Here is a 19170-nt window from a genome sequence, read left to right as displayed (position 1 = left end):
CAGAGGAATACAACCCCAAGGTAAAAATGAGCCTTCTTGGCTTCTACAGCAAGGAGCCATGGAGTTTAAAGCTAACAAAACTCATGGAAATGAAGTATTCTCGCCTAGCATCAGATAGCATATCACACAGTACTAACTTCAAGTTTGCATTGTCAGAGACTGATGAGGATCAGCAGCGGTCGCTACATGTAACAGCAATGTATCTTTCTTTTTAAATCATTTTATTGGGGGCTCGTACAACTCTTATCACAATTCATCCATCCATCCACTGTGTCAAGCACGTTTGTATATTTGTTGCCGTCATCATTCTCTCAACATTTAATAGAAATGTCTCTTAAGACAAAAATCTCATCTCCTAGTTGTTCCACTGCATGTCTTTGGAGGCAGTATTTTCCATGTAAATGCTGTCCTCTTGTGGTCAGGACAAGTTACGTCCAAGAAGGGTATAATTTAAAAGGAATGTAAACCAATTTGTGTGGTTTTTGCTTGTTTGAGTTTTTTGTGGATAAAAAGAGGCAAAATAAATGATTCCGTCTTATTATTTTCCCCTTAGTTTTACTTATTTAGTTGCTGTTGAGACAAATAGACACCAATGCAGCAGTATCTGTACCGTATGGTGACTTGAATTACATTCTTTGAGTTGGACAACCACTGTAGGCAAAGAATATTACCAGAATTATGAAGATTATTACCAATTCTGAGTTGTTGCCCCTAATTAACATAAAAGGACAGTCCCCTAAGTTTCTGATCTGATCTTTGGAGTTGCTGCTGTCACTGCCAATTTGATGTCATATAGTTAGCGTAGTGGTTGGTTACACGTTGAGCTATGATTCGAATGGTCGTGGGAAACCAGAAAAACTGATTGACTCGAGTATAAGCCTAGGGTGGAAAATGCAGAAGCTATTGGTGAGTTTCAATAATCAAAACAAATGAAAATAAAATTACTAAAAATTGAGACATCAGTGGGGTAATCTATTTAAATATTTATTTTAAATAAAAGACATAAATAAAAAGACAAGTCATTTAACATTAGTAAACTAGCACAGTAAGTGGAAAATAGGTTCAACAAAAACAATAAGGTATCAACAATGATACCTTAAGAGTACTATTCCCTGAGCTCAATCAGCAACCAAGCTAAAATGTAAAGAGTTAAAATCCTTCAAAACTGGATTCCTCATCATCATCCGTATCCCAATGCAGAGCCTCAGCTGGTGTGAGGTCATCATAGATGCTATCCTCACTGAGATCGCCGTCATCACCATCACTGCTGTCATTTTCATACAAAGCGCAGTCTTCACTGCCATCCATAGCATTACTAATACTACATTTCTGGAAGGCACGTCACACCATGTCTTCTGGAATGTCTCCCCATGCATCTCGAGCCCACTTTGCTATTAACTCTATGTCAGGCTTCATGAGATGTCCTCCTTTTGTTAGTCGGGCTTGACCAGATGACATCCATTCATGCCACATCCTTCGCACACAGTCTTTAAAAGGCTTATTCAAAGATCCACGTCATAGGACGGCTCTGATTGGTTAGATGTGAGTAAACAAACATTCAAAGCCCTGCAGTGTCAGCGGGGCTTTGAATAAACAGCAGAGAAACGGCAATCACCTGCGAGATAACGGGCGCTCATCCCTTTATCTGGTGGGGGTGGCAGTGAGATGTTACACCTTGCTGGGGTACCACTGACCCGTGTATAAGCCGAACCCCAGTTTTTCAGCACATTTTTTGTGCTAAAGAACTCGACTTATACACAAGTATATACGGTATTTTTTTTGTTTTTGTCTTACTTTTTCTTGTAAATTGAGTGAAGTTTTCCAGAGCAAATTAATTGTTCATCCAACAAGTCTCAGACATTACTTCACATCATTGCTTGCAATCTCCGCCAGGTAGGTGACATCGCTCGTTCCTCATTTTGTGTTTCCTGTTTCTATTCCTCCTTCTTTCCTAACCGGAACCTTTCCTTGGGCCTTTTCCGTCTGGAGGGTTGGTTTTCCTAAGGAGCTCATACTTCATTAATGTAACTGTTGTTTGGCCTAAAATGGAGCCACGGTGGGCAAGGTCTCAGAGGCTCCATCAATCTCTATCCGACCAGTAAGCCTGATCTTTCTTGTAATTTACGGTTTCAGTCTACATTTTCCTCCTATTCTATCCAAGACCCACTAGTGTGAGCCCCTTGAGAGCAATGCAGAGGTAGGCAGGCACCATCTAGTTCTTCTGGTCTCGAGGTATGGCGGCCGAGACTCAAGATTTTTTCTTCATTTTGTCTTTGTTCTGGACGGAAGGAGACCATCCATTGCACCTTAGATGGCTGCTCACAAGCTTTTTTCTTTTCTTTTTAGTATTTATTTTTTAAAATAATTTTATTGGGGGCCAATACAACTCCCATCACAATCCATATATACATCAGTTGTGTAAAGCACATTTCTACATTCATTGCCCTCATCATTCTCAAAACATTTGCTCTCCACTTAAGTCCCTGGCATCAGCTCCTCATTTTCCCCCTCCCTCCCGGCTCTCCACTCCATTATGAACTCTTGATAATTTATACATTATTTGTCAAATCTTACACTGTCCGATGTCTGCCTTCACTCACTTTCCTGTTGTCCATCCGCCAGGACGGAGGCTATATGTAGATCCCTGTAATCGGTTCCCCCTTTCCACCCCACTCACCCTCCACACTCACAAGCTTTTTAAGACCCTACTCGCTACTCACCAAAGTAGAACGCAGAAATTTTTCTTTGGAAACTATGTTATGCCAATTGACCTTGGTGTCCCCCAACATGAAGATCGTGAGCACCCAGACTCAGGGACTCATTCCCTCTAGGTGTGTGGTAATGGCTAAGAAGTTTTTATAACTTTGTCTGCTGATTATTCCATTCATGGATATATTTTCAGCATAGGAAAATAATATGCAAAAAGAGCCTGTCAAATCTACAGTTATTTGTGGGTAAGTACCATTTTCCTTCCCATATCTGTTACACATGTTTGCCTGTGTATCCAGTCCTTGAGTATTATCATTGTTGTTATTGCAGGATTGTATATGTAGTAGTATTTACCTCTGGTGCCTTTAACTTTTGTACTTCACCCAGCCTCTTCCTTTGCCTGGGTCACTTTTGCTGGCCTCTCCCTTGTGGTACATTGCTTTCCCTTTTACCCAAGTTAGTATGCATCCACCTTCTAGCTAGTGACTGATGGTTATTGTTCACATAAGTGTCTTTTCCATCTTTTATCTGTCCTTGCTGTTAAGGCATAGTTGTTGTTGTTTTCAGCTAAGCTGACAATCCCCCACTTGTCTGTCAGTTTATCATGCTGCAGTGGCTGTGTGTTGCTGTGATGCTGGAAGCTTTGTCAGTGTTATTTTAAAGACAGCAAGGCCACCCAACAAGAACAAGTTTCAGCAGAGCTTCCAGACTAAGACCATGAACTGTCCTTGTAAGAACAATTTGCCACTGACAACTTTATGGACAGCAGTTGAACATTGCCACAGCATAGCCACATAGAGCAACCCATTAACAGAGAGGATTACGGGGCAGCCCCAATCCAAGCTATGCTGACCAGCTCCCCAGAAGAATGTGCTATAGAGGACAGCACTGAAGCCATAGGCTGGGAAGAGGGGCTGGCCTGATTCACCCACAGGGGAGCACACTAAGGCAAGAGAGTGAGGGACTAGACCCCATTCTGGCACACCAAGCCTAAGGACGAGGTCCCTGCTTGCAGCAGCTAAGGCACAGGAAGGACTGGAAGGCCACCGACAGCTTGAGATATGAGGTCCCCCCTCCCCACGAGAGCATGACGACACAGAGGACAACTCTGGGGACACAGTGCAGAGAGTAAGTCCGATCTGACCCCTCCTCCCTGACAGTGGGGGAGACCAAGAAGGGAACATAACAGATCAGCAATGGGAGCAAAGTCATGAAGGCCCTGAGGAGCCCCCAAAATAGACCTCAGACTCAGAGAGGCTGTGCCAAGAGCCCTACTGGAACAGTGGGGAGGTCATAAAGGTCAACAGACAATGTATGGTTTTTCTTTTTCCTTTTTCGCTGATTGTTTTTCTAGTCCTGTCTTTGTTGTTTCTGTTATGTCTACCTTATAAGATTGGCATGAGATGATGCTCACCTTCCCGACACAATCGCTGAAGACAACGTGGGTGAATAAGCAAATGTGGTGAAGAAAGCTGATGGTGCCAGACTATCATAAGATATAGCATCTGGGGTCTTTAAGGCTTGAAGGTAAACAAGTGGCCATCTAGCTCAGAAGCAACAAAGCCCACATGGAAGAAGCACAGCAGCCTGTGCAATCACCAGGTGTTGAAGGGATCAGGTATCAGGTCATCAGAACAAAAAATTTTACCATAGTGAATGGGGTGGTGGTGGGGAGTACAGAGTAGACCCAAAGCCCATCTGTAGGCAATTGGACATCCACTTAAGGAAGGGTCTTGGAGAGGAGAGGAGTCAGTCAGGGTGCAGTGTAGCAACAATGAAACATGCAACTTTCCTCTAGTTCCTAAATGCTTTCTTCCCCCCTCTCCCCTTCTGCCCCCTGCCCCCAGCTATCATGATCCCAATTCTACCTTACAAATCTGGCTAGACCAGAGGATATACACTGGTGAAGATAGGAACTGGAAACACAGGGAACCCAGGGTGGAGGATCCCTTCAGGACCAGTGGTAAGAGTGGTGATACCAGGAGGGTAGAGAGAGAGTAGGGTGGAAAGGGGGAACCAATTACAAGGATCTACATATAACCTACTCCCTGGGGGATGGACAACAGAAAAGTGGGTGAAGGGAGATGCCAGACAGTGTAAGATATGACAAAATAATAATTTATAAATTATCAAAGGTTCATGAGAGAGGGGGGAGTGGGGAAGGAGGGGAAAAATGAGGAACTGATGCCAGGGGCTTAAATGGAGAGCAAATGTTTTGAGAATGATAAGGGCAATGAATGTACAAATGTGCTTTACACAATCGATGTATGTTTGGATTGTGATAAGAGTTGTATAAGCCCCTAATAAAATGATTTTTTTAAAGTATGTACCACTCTAATAAATTATGAAAAAATTTTTAAAAAGAAACTATACAAATACATGACCACTAAGCAAATGAAAAGATGCCCAATATCACTAGTCTTTAAGAAAATAAGAACCTACATGAGATAAATAAAAAACCTACAATGCTTCACAACCACTCATGCAGTACCATTGAGTTGATACAGACTCATATCAACTCTATACCAATAGGGTGGTATTGAGAGAAGAAACAATTCCCAGAAGATAACAAACATTGGGAAAATGTGGAGAAATTGATACCTTTGTTGTTTGCTGATGAAGATATAAAATGATGCAGCTGATTTGAAAACAGCCTGATTCTTGAAAAGGTTTATGGCTGAGATACGTATGACCCAGCAATTCCATGCTTATGTAAGAATCCAAGAGAATTCAAAACATGTTAACATAAAAAGTTGTACATGAATGTTCATAGCATTATTCATAATAATAAAAAATTGGAAACAACTCAAATGCCCATCAACTGGAAAAATAGATATACAAAATATGCTATTTTTATACAATGGGATATTATTAGACAGTAAAAATAATGATGTACTGATACGTTACAACATAGATAAATCTTGAAAACATGCTAAGTGAAAAAAGACAGGTAGTAAAAATCACCTTGTATAATTTCATTTATATGAAATTTCAAGCATGCAAATTTTTATAGATCCCCACTTGTCAGTTTCTTATACTATGGTGGCTGGCTTGTTGCTCTGATGGGGGAAGCTATGTCACTGGTATTTCAAATACCAGCACTGTTACCCACGGTGAACAGGTTTGTGGAGCTTCCACACTAAGACAAAACTAGAAAGATGAAATAAGTAGTCTACTGCTGAGGAATTAGCCATTGTAAAACTGAATAGCAGGCGAACATCATACAATTCTATCTACCGTATACACTCAGTATAAGCCAACCCGAATATCAGCCGAGGCACCTAATTTTACCACAAAAACTGCATTAAAATATGCTGAAAAATCTCTGCTTATACACAAGTATATATGGTGTGTGAAAGTTTGAGTATGAAAATCTATGTAGATGGAAAGTAGACTAGGGGTTTCATAGGGCTGAAAGTTGGGGAAAACAGGTTGTGATTAACAGTATGGGGCTTATTTAGGGATGATGAAGACCATCTAAAATGGATTGTGTTGATGTTTTACAAATGTGTAAATGTACCAAAAAACCATTGAATTGTACACTTAGATGGTTAAATTGTGTGGTATTTTAGCTATATCTCAATAAAGCTGTAACAACAACAAAAAAAGATTGGCCTGAGAAGCAAACCCGAGGAGAAAGCAATGGGACAGACGGTCCCCGGGAGACTTGGGGGAAGAGGAGGCTGGGGGAAGGGAGTGGTGAGTAAATACAGTCATGGCTAAAGGAACAACTAGGGATCTAAAATCGAGGGTGAGGGGGGTGTAGAGTTCGTGGAGGGGCTGGAGCAACCATAATCCAGCCAAGAGGACCTACATGCTCAGGAGTGGTGAGCATGATAGGGGCCAAGAGGAAGGTAAAATGAAATAGAGGAGAGCACTAGAAGCAAAATTATTTATAGGCATACAAACATAGATATGTACACATGTAAATATATCAATACATAAAAACCGAGGTATTGGTCTCTAACCATACATTTATAAGGCAATACATTGAGGTAGCTGACAGCCTTGGGCCCTTGACCCAAGCTTTCCCTCAATACAAAAACACATGGTTCTAACAATCTGGCAATGGGTGATGTCCACCTTCCCAACATAATTGCTGAAGACAAAATGGGTGCATGAGTAAATGTGGCAAAGAAAGCAGGTGGTGTCCCGCTTTTAAAAGATATAACATCTGGGGTCTTAAAGGCTGGAAGCCAAACAAGCGACTATCTAGCAGGATTCAACAAAGTCCATGTAGAAGAAGCACACCAGCCTGTGTGATCATGAGGCATCAGAAGTTCACAAATAAACAACCTCATCGAGGAGGAGAAGAGGGGTCAAGGTGGAGAAACAGAGCCCACCTGGGGATAATTGGATATGCCCAGAGGGACTGCATGGAAGAGAAGATACAGCAACACTTGAGATAAAGTTTATTGTGCCAATTAAACACATGTGGGGTTAATTGAAGGGCAGAGAGATAAATGGGTCTTTGGGCCTCAACTTTCTTGTTCTTGGGTCTTTTGCTTTGTGATGGTCAGACCAGGGTGCAGCTGCCTTAGCCACTTACATGCTGGAGCAGCCGTGTGGAGTCCCCTGCCAGCACTGAGATGCTTACACGTTCACTGACTCAGCTTTCCTCCTGCAGGCGGCATCATTGCATGTGTTTTGTGAGATGGAGAAAGACTTTGTGGATTGGTGTTGGACATATGGGCTAATGTTGGACTTGTGGACTTGGGCAGCACTGGGTTGGGATGTTTTCTTGAAGTGCACTTTATATAAAACTCTCTCTTATACATATGAGTTTCTGTGGATTTGTTTCTCTAATGTACCCAGAACAGCACAACACTCCTCTAATTCCTTAATCCTTCCTCCTACAACTATCATGATCTCATTTGTACCCCACAAATCCAGCTAGACTGGTGTGCATACATCAGTTAGACAAGAGCTTTCAATGTACAGAATTCAGGATAGACAAACCCCTCAGAAATAGTAATGGGAGTAACGACATCAGGAGGTCGGAGAAAGGAAGGGTGGGTGGTGGGGCCAGGAACTGATAACAATGATGGCAAAATAACCCCCCTCAAGGGGGACAAATACCACGATTCTAGATGAAGGGATAGAAGGGGCGGTGTAAGATATGTGCAAATAACAATACATAATATATTAAGGGTTTGCAAGGGTGGTAGAGTGGGGCGGGGGGAATAAAGAGGAACTGATATCAAAGGGCTCAAGAAGAAATATAATGTTTTTAAATTGTTGATGGCAATATTTGTACATATCTGCTTAATATAATGGAGGTATGAACTGTTATAATATATGTAGGAGTGCCCAATAAAATGATTGATGAAAATAAAATAATTACAAAAATTATCAGAATATTGTCACATACCGAAAACCTCATGAATAGCAGCAGATATTTGTCAGAAACAGATCGCAATGATCAACACATAACCACACCTCTCCTCCAGGGGACAAACATCAGAAATCATGAGGGAACGGAGACAGCGGTCAGTGTAAGATATGAAAATAATAATTTATTGGGGGCTCTTATAACTCTTATTACAATCCATACATCAATTGTTTATCAGGCGTATTTGTACATATGCTGCCACTGTTCTTTTCTAGACATTTACTTTCTATTGAACCCTTGGTATCAGCTCCTCTTCCCCCCTCATGGCCCCTTGATAGATTATAAATTATTATTTTATATTTATTATTTTTAATAATTTTACAAAATTTTAATAATTTATTATTATTCATATCTCACACCGACCACTGTCTCCCTTCCCCCATATTTCTGCTGTTACTCCCCCTGGAGGGTGTGTGTGGTTATGTGTCAATCATTGCGATCCATTTCCCCTTCTTCTGTTCCTCTCCCCTACTTCCCCCTACCCTTCTGGTATCGCTATTCCCATTCCTGTTTCTGGATTCCATGTGTCATGAGTTTTATCTCTTATCTACTCCAGTGTACATGCTCCAGTCTACTCCAGAGTGAGAAGCAGCACTGGGGTCATGATAGTAGGGGCCGAGGAAGCCTCAAGGAACCAGAGGAACATTGTGTGTTCCATCGGTGCTAGATCCTATGGGTGTTGGAGCAACAGCAATCTAGCTGAGAGGAAGTACTAAGAGATGGAAGTAGGGGAAATGTGGTGGTGGGGCAGGAGGAAGGCAAAAGGAAAGAGGAAGGAGCTAGGAAGCAAAGCTATAGATAGAGGTACAGACATTGAAGTGGGCATATGTAAACACATTAATCTGTGAAAATAGAGGTATTGGCCTATATACATATACTTATGTGCAATATACTGAGGTTTTGGACAGACTTCTGGCCTCAGTTCATACCATCCCTCAATGAGAACACTTTGTTCGAACAAACTGGCATTTGGCGATACTCGCCCTCCAGACACAATCGCCGAAGACAAAATGGGTGCATAAGCAAATGTGGTGAAGAAAGCGGATGGTGGTGCCCGGCTATTAAAAGATATACCTTATATACTCGTGTATAAGCCAAGTTTTTCAGATTAAGTTTCAGATTAAGTTGTTCACATTAAAAAATGTGCTGAAAAACTGGGGTTCGGCTTATACATGGGTCAGTGGTACCCCAGCAAGGTGTAACATCTTGTGGAGATTGCCGTTCCTCTGCTGTTCATTCAAAGCCCCGCTTACACTGTAGGGCTTTGAATGTTTGTTTACTCACATCTAACCAATCAGAGCCATCCTGTGACATGGACGGCTCCAATTCGCAGAAGCACCCGTAGTGATTTACTTATGCCGGCAGCTAAACTGGTAAGGATGTGTCTGTGGCTGCGCTCCGTCTCTCCCCTCTGGTCTCTGTGTTAATTCACATCCTGCATCTCCCATCCTAGGCCTCTACTTGAGTCAATCAGTTTTTCTGGTTTCCCAGGTAATAATTAGGTACCTCAGCTTATACTCGGGTGGCTTATATTTGAGTATATATGGTAGCTTCTGGGGTCTTGAGTTAAGTCTTGAAGTCTTAACTTCAAAGGCTTGAAGTTACACAAGCGGCCATCCAGCAGTGAAGCACAAGCCTGCATGGAAGAGGCACACCAGCCAGTGCGGTCATGAGGACTGGGGAACATCAGAAGATCCATACCAAACAAACAAACAAAAACATATTGTTGAGAACGGGAGGGGGAGCATCCGAGCAGAGACGCAAAGCCCCATCTGTAGACACGGGAACATCTCCCCACAGAGGGGCCGCAGGGAAGGGATGAGTCAAGCGCTACCTTCTTGAAGTAGAGTTGACCATAATGACATGATGGAGTAAAGCCTTTGGAGTGTCTTCAATTGCTTCATATGCATATGAAAGATGGACACTGAAAAGGAGGAAGACCAAAGAAGAACTGAAGCATTGGAATTATGGTGCTGGTGAAGAATACTGAAAGTGCCATCTACTACCAAAGAACCAACAAGTCTATCTGAGAAGTATAGCCAGAATGCTCCTTCAAGGCAAAAACGGCCAGGCTTCGGTCACATGCACTTAGGACTTGTTATCAGGGAAGAGCAGTCCTTGGAGAAGGTCATCATGCTTGATAGCATAGAGGGGCAGTGACAAAGAGAATGGCCCTCAACAAGGTGGATTGAAACAGTGCATGCAACAATGGGTTCAAACACAACAGCAACTCCGAGCAGCCCAGGAGCAGGCAATGTTTCATTCTGTTGTACACAGGGTCTGCTACAGGTCAGAACTGACTCGACAGCACCTAACAACAGCCTGACAATGTATGACTTTCACTTGATTTTCATTCACTGTAAGTTTTTTTAGTAAACATTTTATGTTGGAAAAGATTTAGGTTTACAAAAAAGTTGCAAAATTAGTGGACAGATCTTATGTATTCCTCACCCTGTTTTCCCCAATGTTAGCAGCTTATTCTATTCTTCCTCCTAACAGGGCACCATCTGGTTTCTTTACACACTTTGCTATAGCACCTTATCTCATGATGGCGAGCATTAAGCAGGGCCACGTCATTTTTAAAAAGAGAGAGAGAGAGCATATATTGAGGCTAGGATTAAGTGCAAACACAAAGCCCATTCACACATCTGATGCAAAGATTGTAAATCATAAAATCTAAATCCAAAGGAGGGAATGGTATCAAGATCTTAAATTGTGAACACTCAGTTTACAGAAGGCTATGGACGACAGTGAAAACCCAAAATCCATTTACAGGGTCCACACATGGATTAAGCATTTAGGGAATCCCCTCTGGTCAGGGTTAGATGTGAATAGCCCTTCAATGAGAAAGCATTGTGAAGTTGATTATGGAAGAGATAGTTAGGTTAAAGTTTAACACCTTATCATTTGATCTCCCCTTTGGCCCATTTTAAAGTTGTTTCAGTTAAAAAAAAAAAAGGTGAAGGGGACTAAGCCTCTGGTGAGTCTCCTCTGACCAAGGACATGACTAACCTGCTGCTGTGCAGGGTGCATTAGAGAGTGGCAAAAAAAAAAAAAAAAGGTTGGAAGAGCTCTTGGATACATTCCTTTATTTCCTGCTTGTACTTATTCGCTCAGATCATAATCTGCTCGCCATCCTTGTTCTAGCACTTTGTCTACAGTCAAAGAAGGCCAAGATGGGAGGGAGCGGGGGCGAAGACAAGGAGACATGATGAGCCACACAACTCACGACCCAAGCTCTTGATGGAAGGAAGATGGATTGATGCTGGTTCCAAAGAATCCCTAAGTTCAGGTCTACATGATTTCTTTTCACTCTTCTGTTTTGGAGACTGACCTAGCTTCTCTACCTGGCGTCTTCCTCGGATTCGGGCCACATACATAGAGAATTGGTTTTCTTAAAAGTATTTCTCAAGCATGCAGCCCTCGGACGGAGTCCTCTCCTCCAGGGGACCCTTTACAAATGATCAAATGCTTTCCCTTGAGGGCTTCTGAACTGTCCTGGTGCGTGGAAAAAAATAGATATCAGGAAATCCCACTTTATTTATGTGTTACTTAATTTGATGAGAATAAAATAATGGAGCTAGTTTTTGCAAAAAAAAAAAAAGAGAGTGGCTTATTGCAGATGCAGATAAGTTAACTTCAACACCTTATCATTTGGTTTCCTTTTTGACACATTTAAAATTTGCTCTAGTTTTCAGTATCTTCTGCTTTCTTTTTGATTGACATCATCCTGTTTTATTATTATTTGTATATATGAAATCCAGAATAAGTAAATCGATGGAGACAGTAACTGGAATAATGGTTTCTTAAGGGTATGGCAGGGGGTGTTGGGGGAAGTGGGAAGTTAATGAGTGAGTATAGGCAAGAAGAAACTGTTCTAGAATTGATTATGGTGATGATTGTACAACCCTTTTTGGCTGTGGCTAAACTATTGAAATGTATATGTGACATGAGTTAAAAATGTACAGTGCTGTCACGTTGTAAGGACTGTGACCAATGTCATAGATATTCATGACTTGTTGTTTTGCCCCTGCTTCCCATCTTGTGTGGCTTCAGCTTCTCACAGGTGAAAACGGTAGTATTCAATTGAGCTGCATCATCTCCCCTCTGCCCGTTGTCCACAATTCTCTAATACTGAGCCCTTGCACAGAGCATCTATGGGAATCCTCTATGTTCTCATACACACATCATCCTATGAAGCTGACTTTCATGGAGATTAGAAGCAAAAAGATAAAGGCTCACAGCCCACCCCATCTTTAAAAAAAAACCATTAACCACAAGGTTCCAGTTCAAAGCCAGCAGCTGCTCTACAGGAGAAAATTGAAGCTATCTCCTCTTACAGTTGCAGCCTCAGAAACCCTACACGGGGTTGCTATGAGTCATAAATGACTGTGGTAATGTTTTCCCTCCCCAATACCCACTTGGGAAGGCATCCTGGTGGCACAATCATTTAAAAGCTTTGCTGAGGTCAGACAGGTCATTCTTCCTAGGCTGGCTGAGTCAGTTTATTGTGCCAACCTAGCTGATAAACACAGTGGGGCTAATTGAAGGGTGGAGGGATAAATGGTTCAGTGAACCTCGCCTTTCGAGTTCTTGGGTCTTGGACCAGGGTGTAGCTGCAGTAGCAAGTTCCCTGCTTCAGCTTGCAAGGCTTACTTCCTGCAAGACATCCCCAAGAAGCCGCATGGAGCACCCATGTGAAGATCCCTGGCAGCGCTGAGATGTTTACACATTCACTGACTTGGCTTTCCTCCTGCAGTCGGCATCATTGTGTCTGTTTTGTGAGATGGAGGAGGACTTTGGACTGATGTTGGACATATGGGTTAATGTTGGACTTGTGGGCTTGGGCAGCACTGGGTTCTTTTCTTGATGCACACTTAACCTTTACATAAAACTCTCTCTTATACATGAGTTTCTGTGGATTTATTTCTCTAAAGTCCCCAGACTGACACACTGGCGCTCGGCAAGAAAAATGCCATGTTCGGTTCAAGTGTGAAGAATGTGAAGTCCAATAGTGAAAAGTCAGGTGAATCTGAGTCTAGCATGTTTCAGGCTCTTGATTTAGAGATGAAGTTGAACCTAAAGGTTCAGGTCAGGCAGCTGAATCTAAGGGCAGTCAAGGATATCAAAGCTGGTGGGGGTCAGAAAGCTTTTATAATCTTTCTTCCTGTTCCGTGACTGAAAGCTTCCCAGAAAATCCAAGTCCGGCTAGTCTGTGAACTGGAGAAAAAAATTCAGTGGAAAGCATGTTGTCTTGACTGCTCAGAGAATTCTACCTAAACCAACTTGGAGATGCCATACAAAGAATAAGCAAGTGTCCTAGTAGCCGCACTCTTGACAGCTGTACACGATGCAATCCTCAGACACTTCGTCTTCTGAAAGGCGGACACGAGAATCCGTGCAAAGCTGGAGGGCAGCAAACTTAGAAAGGTCCGTCTGGGCAAAGCCCAGCAGACCAATGTAGAATCCAAGGGGCAAACCTTTTCTGGAGTTTATACGAAGCTTACAGGCAAGGATGTTAATTTTGAATTCCCAGCTACAACTGTAAACAAAAATGACTGAATGAAAGATTACTCCCAATAATAATAAAAGGACATATCTGCAATTTGGCTGTTTCCATACAAAATAAAACTCATAGGATCACTGAGTTGGAAAAGATGCGACAGTGATAGGTTTGGAGTATTTTTCGTCGTTCTTTGGGCAGAAAGTGTTGAGGTGTACTGCAGAGCGTCTCAAAAGGTCCCAGTGAAACTGAACACGTCTCCCCTAGCAGCGATCAGTCCCACAGTGCACCTTGGCATTGGCTTTTCCTGCTTAATCGTTTCCACTGGCCTGCTCCCTTTCTAAATAAATCACCTGGACTAAGTCTTTCACTCTGCTTTCAGGGGTCAACCCAGACTAATGCACCCTCTCTCAATCTACTTCAAAAGCCCTGCTGACATAATTTGAGATTTTAGAAAGTCACCTACCCCATGGCTTCTTAATGAGAGGTTCCTGTTTACAGACCCAGCCACTCAAATCACCCCTCACCTGAGGGACATGCCAGCTGTTCTCCTGTGTGACCAGGAAAACTAACACTGCTCAGAGGAAAGCCGCCTGGCTCATGGGAGGTCACGGAGGCGTATGCAATCAGGAACCATAATCTCCAGCACACCGGATCCTTTGAAAGCGAATCCATCCCATTCAGAACGCCACGGGACAATCCAACCTCATTTGGGGATTGATCAACTCAAAAGGAAGCAAACAATCGCAAAACCCATACAACTGGAAATGAAAATAGTCCCTGCATAAAGTACATGTTTAAAATATAACTTTATTTTGTTGTTGAGAATATTCACAGCAATATACACATCAATCCAATCATTTCAACATGGACAATTCAGTGCCACTGAGGCACTGATGACATTGTACATTGAGTTGAGCAGCCATGCTCTCCTTTTCTCTGGTTCTTCCTCAGGCGCTCACTGCCCTTAAGGTTCCTATCTCATCTTTTCAATTACTGATGTTACTTTCATCCCATATAGTTCTTAAAAGAGCACACTCTCAAGGCAGGCATTCTTTACCAATTAAGCTAAATTGCATTGGTTTTAAGAAGACTTCGAGGAATGGTACTGCTTGAAGGTTTAAGATTATCTCAGGGCAATACTTTTGGGGGTTGATCCAGCCCTCATAGCGCCAGTTTGGAGTACAGGAGAAACTGAAATCGGGCACTGTACCCACCCTTTTAAAACACGAGTTTTACTGGCACACAATCCACATTCCATACAACTCAATGGTTGAGTTGTGCAATCATCGCCACAATCAATTTTAGAAATTTTTCTTTGTTCTTGTACCCATTAGCTTAGCTCCCCACTACCCTCATCCTCTCCTGCTGTAAATTGGTAATCTAGCTACAGTCTCAACAGATCACCTATTCTTGATTTCATATAAAATCACTAAATAAATAAATCAGAAAAAAAATCTCAATCCTGAAGAAAGCAGAATAGAAACTAGAACAAATTAAAAACGGGTCAAAAGGAGAGCCCTGGTGATGTAGTGGTTATGAATTGGGCTGCTAACCACACGTTCAGTGGTTTGAAACCACCAGACTTCCAGGCTCTCTACTTCTGTAAAAAATTATCTCAGAAGCCTACAAGGGCAGTTCTATCCTGTCCTATAGAGTCACTATGAATCAGTACTGATTTGATGACGGTTGGTTATTTGGTTTATATCAGCAGTAGTCTATTCTCCAATGTACTCCGAGGGCAAGACACAGCCCAAGTCAATGGTCTATGGGAGTTCAATGAAGGCTTAATCCACCGGGACTCTGCAAATGGATCTGGGGCTTTCACTGTCATCCCCAGCATTTTGCAACCCAGTGTACCCACCCCTTTTGATAGATTCTTTTATACAATCTTGGATCAAAATATTCAGTTATGGCAAAGGAGGCAGTTGTTCAGAGGCAATTAAGCATACTTCCCATACTCTCCTATTTCTGACTCTCTTTCCCATTACCCAATTGGCTGGAGATTCCCAAACACAACAACCTTGGAAGGTAGAATTTTACCTTTCTCCAGAGGAGCAGCTGGTGGGTTTGAACCTAAGACCTTTCAATTTGAACCTCCCCACTACCAGGGCTTTTCTTCTGTTGCTCCAGGCATAATTAAGGCTTTTTGATGGGACGTGAAATGAAATAAACCTAAAATCCCCTCACTGCTGTCTAGTCTATGCCAACTCATAGTGACCCTATAGGATACGGTAGAACTGCTGCTGTTACGTTTCAGAGACTAATACTTTACTTAAGTAGGAGGCTTTCTACTTTCGAACTGAAATTGCAGTTTGCTGCCCAGCTGGTAACCACTCTGCCACCAGGGCTGAAATGAAAGGCCATTCCAAACAGGGGATTTAGTGGTCCAAGTAACTAAAATGGAGAGTGGTAGACCTGTCCTCTGGCCTGAAAGAGAACAGGGCTCAACGTATGATATAATTAGTCTCTTTCCCAACCTCCTTCCTGCTTAACATCTTTCTTTCCCTCTCTATTTCTAACAGTGTATTTTTATCTTCAAACTCTGGTTCTATGTATTGGCCTTACTTTCTCTTTCTGTAGATGGGCTCTTATCCAAATGCTATCCAGATGGCAAAGTAGGCCCTAATATAATAATGAATTGTTCTGGGCAACCAGCCTGGCCAAAATAGAACACTTAACTGGCTGTCATGCATCCAAATATCCTTTGCAATTAAACTCTAGTTCTGTTTGAATTTTTGGTAAAAAGTAATTTTATTTACTAGAGTTCTCAGTTATGTTCCAAGACAATAATTACATCTCATCTGTTACACAAATAAATGAAGCGCATTTTTAAATTCTTTTTTTTGGGGGGGGGGCAATTTGGAAAATAAAGCTATGCAATAAAACCTGAATGAGAATTCTGTTGGTTCTAAACATAAGCTGCAATGGTACAGGCAGCCATCACTGTTCCTCATCCTTATTTTGTTGACAAATCTATGTGAATTTAGCTTCCTACATTCCTGTTGGATGGAAACGAACAAGCAAAGTCCAACGGGGCCAGCTTTCTTCATTTAGATACACGTCGAGAAGAGAAGGGCTGGAACAGTTGCCCGCGTTTGGGTCGGTGCCCACTGCATAACCCTAGGCGAGCGTTTGATCATGCCACCACGTCCTCCAGGGAAGGTATCCAGCCGACTCGCCAGGGCCGCCCCGGGCCTGAAAGCCGAGCCTGCCATTCTCCCATCTACTTCCGGCCTTCTTCTTAGCAGCAACCCGCAAACGCGACGGACTCTAAGAGTTATTAATAACAAATACTACTATCACCATACCAATTTATAACCCGCGTTTGGATGCTCTCATTCGACTTGTTCACCTGCCCGGTGGGCCAGGTCCTTCACGCAACACCGCCAAAATTCAAACCGAGGGCCGTTACGACTCCAATCCTTCCTGCGTCACGACCAGCTCGACAGCGGCGACCACGGCCAACCCTCCTCCGGCGTGTGCTTTGTCCCCTCACCACCTCGCCTCCTGCGACCGCGGCCCCCTCCCCACGCGCTCCACCGAGCGGCCTGGCTCCACCCAGCCTCCCGGGCCGGGAATACCACCGCGAGGCCGACCCGCGGCTGGCACCGTCCCCGCTCAGCAGCGGCGGATTGGCAGGACGCCGCCGCCCGCGGCCTCCAAACCCGAGTGCCCAAACGGAGCTCGAACTAGGTTCGGCGAGGTGGACTCAGCTCTGCAGCCAGTACCCTACTTCCCTCGCCGCTGAAGCGCTTAACTACCTCCCGGTCCTACCGCCACCGGCCGCTCTAGCCGCCCGGCGCGGCCGACTCGCTGCTCCGGCCTGACGTCATCGACCGGCGCCGCAGCGCGGTGGCGGGCACGCGCAGCCGAGAAGATGTCTCCGACGCCGCCGCTCTTCAGTTTGCCAGAAGCGCGGAAGCGGCTCACGGTGAGCTTGGGAGGTGGGAAGGTGGGGGCCCGAGCCAGGGCTATGTTGTGCCTTGCTCTCCCCTCAAACGACTAGAATTTTCCCCCGAGGGAAGACGGGAACCGAGGTGGGTGCGCCTCGGCGTCGGCTCCCGGCCCGTCCCTGGTTCTTTCGCGCGTCCTTCGCACCCGCCCCTGCCTCCCGCGGGCCGGTCCCCGGGCCCTCTGGGAACCGCGGGGCGCGCTGAATGGAGATCTCGCCCGGAGGAGACGCCGGTCCGGTCCGGTCCAGTCGAGCCCCACTGCAGTGTTTGGAAAACGGGCAGGTGTCTCCTGACCTGCCGGGGGGAGCTGCTGAAGCGGCGGGCGCGAGTGCCGTGGCTTCAAAGCTGCCACTCCTTAACCCCCGGCTTCTCGAGATTCTTGAAGGGGCGCAGGGGCCGTACGTGGGCAAACGGCAAGCCAATGCGCTGGGGAAGGGGCCGCAGATGTCGCTGTGTTCTTGCACATTGGAGAGAGGTAGTTTGGGCGCTTGGGAAACACCTTTCAGAACACTTTCGTGTTAGCCCATTTCACTCTTACACTAGCGTGGTAGGCTGTGTTTTGATTGGTAAGTTATCGTATGTTGTCCTAGAAGGGTATGGTCCTCATGGTTGCTTACGCATTTTGCTGCTATCTGTTAGGTCCGAAGTTTGAAACCACCAGCCTCTCTCTGCGAGAGGTCATAGTTAACTTGTTTGGCTGCAATCTTAAAAGTCAGTAATTCAAAACCACTCACCGGCTGCTACACGGGAGAGAGACCGGCTCCCGTACAGAGTTACATTATTGGAAAGACTTAGAAGTCTCAGATGCGGATGTCCTGCCCTGCCCTATAGTTGCTGAGTTGGCATCAATTTGATGGTGGTGAATTAGTTTATTAAAAGGGTACGTCAGAAAGTATTGTTAATAGGGTTCTAGTTCGTAGAAGGACTCGTGTTTGAACACAAAACTTTGGGTTTAAACGCATTTCTGCCATTAGTGGATGCCTCAGTGGATACACTTTGGTGCCTTCCAAAAAATGGTTCAGTTAAATTCAAGGCAGAGAACTGAGCTCAGAAGATTATAGTGACTGCTCTTTGGTTTTTATTAAAAAGGGATAAGCTGGTAGGTTTTCTTGAAGGGTACAGGAACATCACGGGAACTTTTTATGAAGACATTTGTAAGGAAACCAAAACACATTGGTGAAAAAAAAGGCCTTGAAAGTTGTGCCAAGCAATTTTTTCCCCAACAAATCAATATTCCTGAGAATGCCAACGGTTGTCCCCTGAGAACTTCATTGGGAAATCTTACCCCATCCATCCTACAGCTCTGATCTTATCCCTTCAAATTTCATTTTGCTCACTAAACTCAAAAACACGATCGAGGCCCTCAAGGATACTCACCCAGCTGTTCTGAGGTGGTAAAAATTCAAGAGCATAGAATTCTTTGGGGAAGAGTTAAAGAGATGGAAATACTACTTTCAGAAGTTTATAGACCCAGTTGGAGGCTATGTCAAGAAACAGCTTCATACTTTGATATTTTTGTTTATTAAAGGTTGGTCCGATTTTATAGTAACACTTCTTTACTTACCCTCATATATGAGATAGAAATGAAACAAAAAGTTAGTGATTTTCTT

The 19170-nt window shown here is 43.7% G+C and overlaps 1 protein-coding gene and 1 pseudogene across 1 annotated transcript in view; both read left to right on the top strand.

The window, feature by feature from the left end:
* Positions 1–13078: 13078 nt before the first annotated feature.
* LOC142427469 (small ribosomal subunit protein eS7 pseudogene) lies at positions 13079–17355 on the top strand (annotated as a pseudogene).
* Positions 17014–19170, top strand: part of THOC1 (THO complex subunit 1) — a 61071-nt gene continuing 58914 nt past the window's right edge. Inside the window, exon 1 of the mRNA XM_075532914.1 lies at positions 17014–17538. Within this exon, the coding sequence (XP_075389029.1) occupies positions 17485–17538 (54 nt within the window). The 5' untranslated portion in view covers positions 17014–17484. The remainder of the gene's footprint in view (positions 17539–19170) is intronic.

Source organism: Tenrec ecaudatus, chromosome 15, assembly GCF_050624435.1.
Source record: "Tenrec ecaudatus isolate mTenEca1 chromosome 15, mTenEca1.hap1, whole genome shotgun sequence".
NCBI lineage: Eukaryota > Metazoa > Chordata > Mammalia > Afrosoricida > Tenrecidae > Tenrec > Tenrec ecaudatus.
Note: the sequence above shows the minus strand (reverse complement) of the source record. Positions and strands in the feature narration are given on the sequence as shown.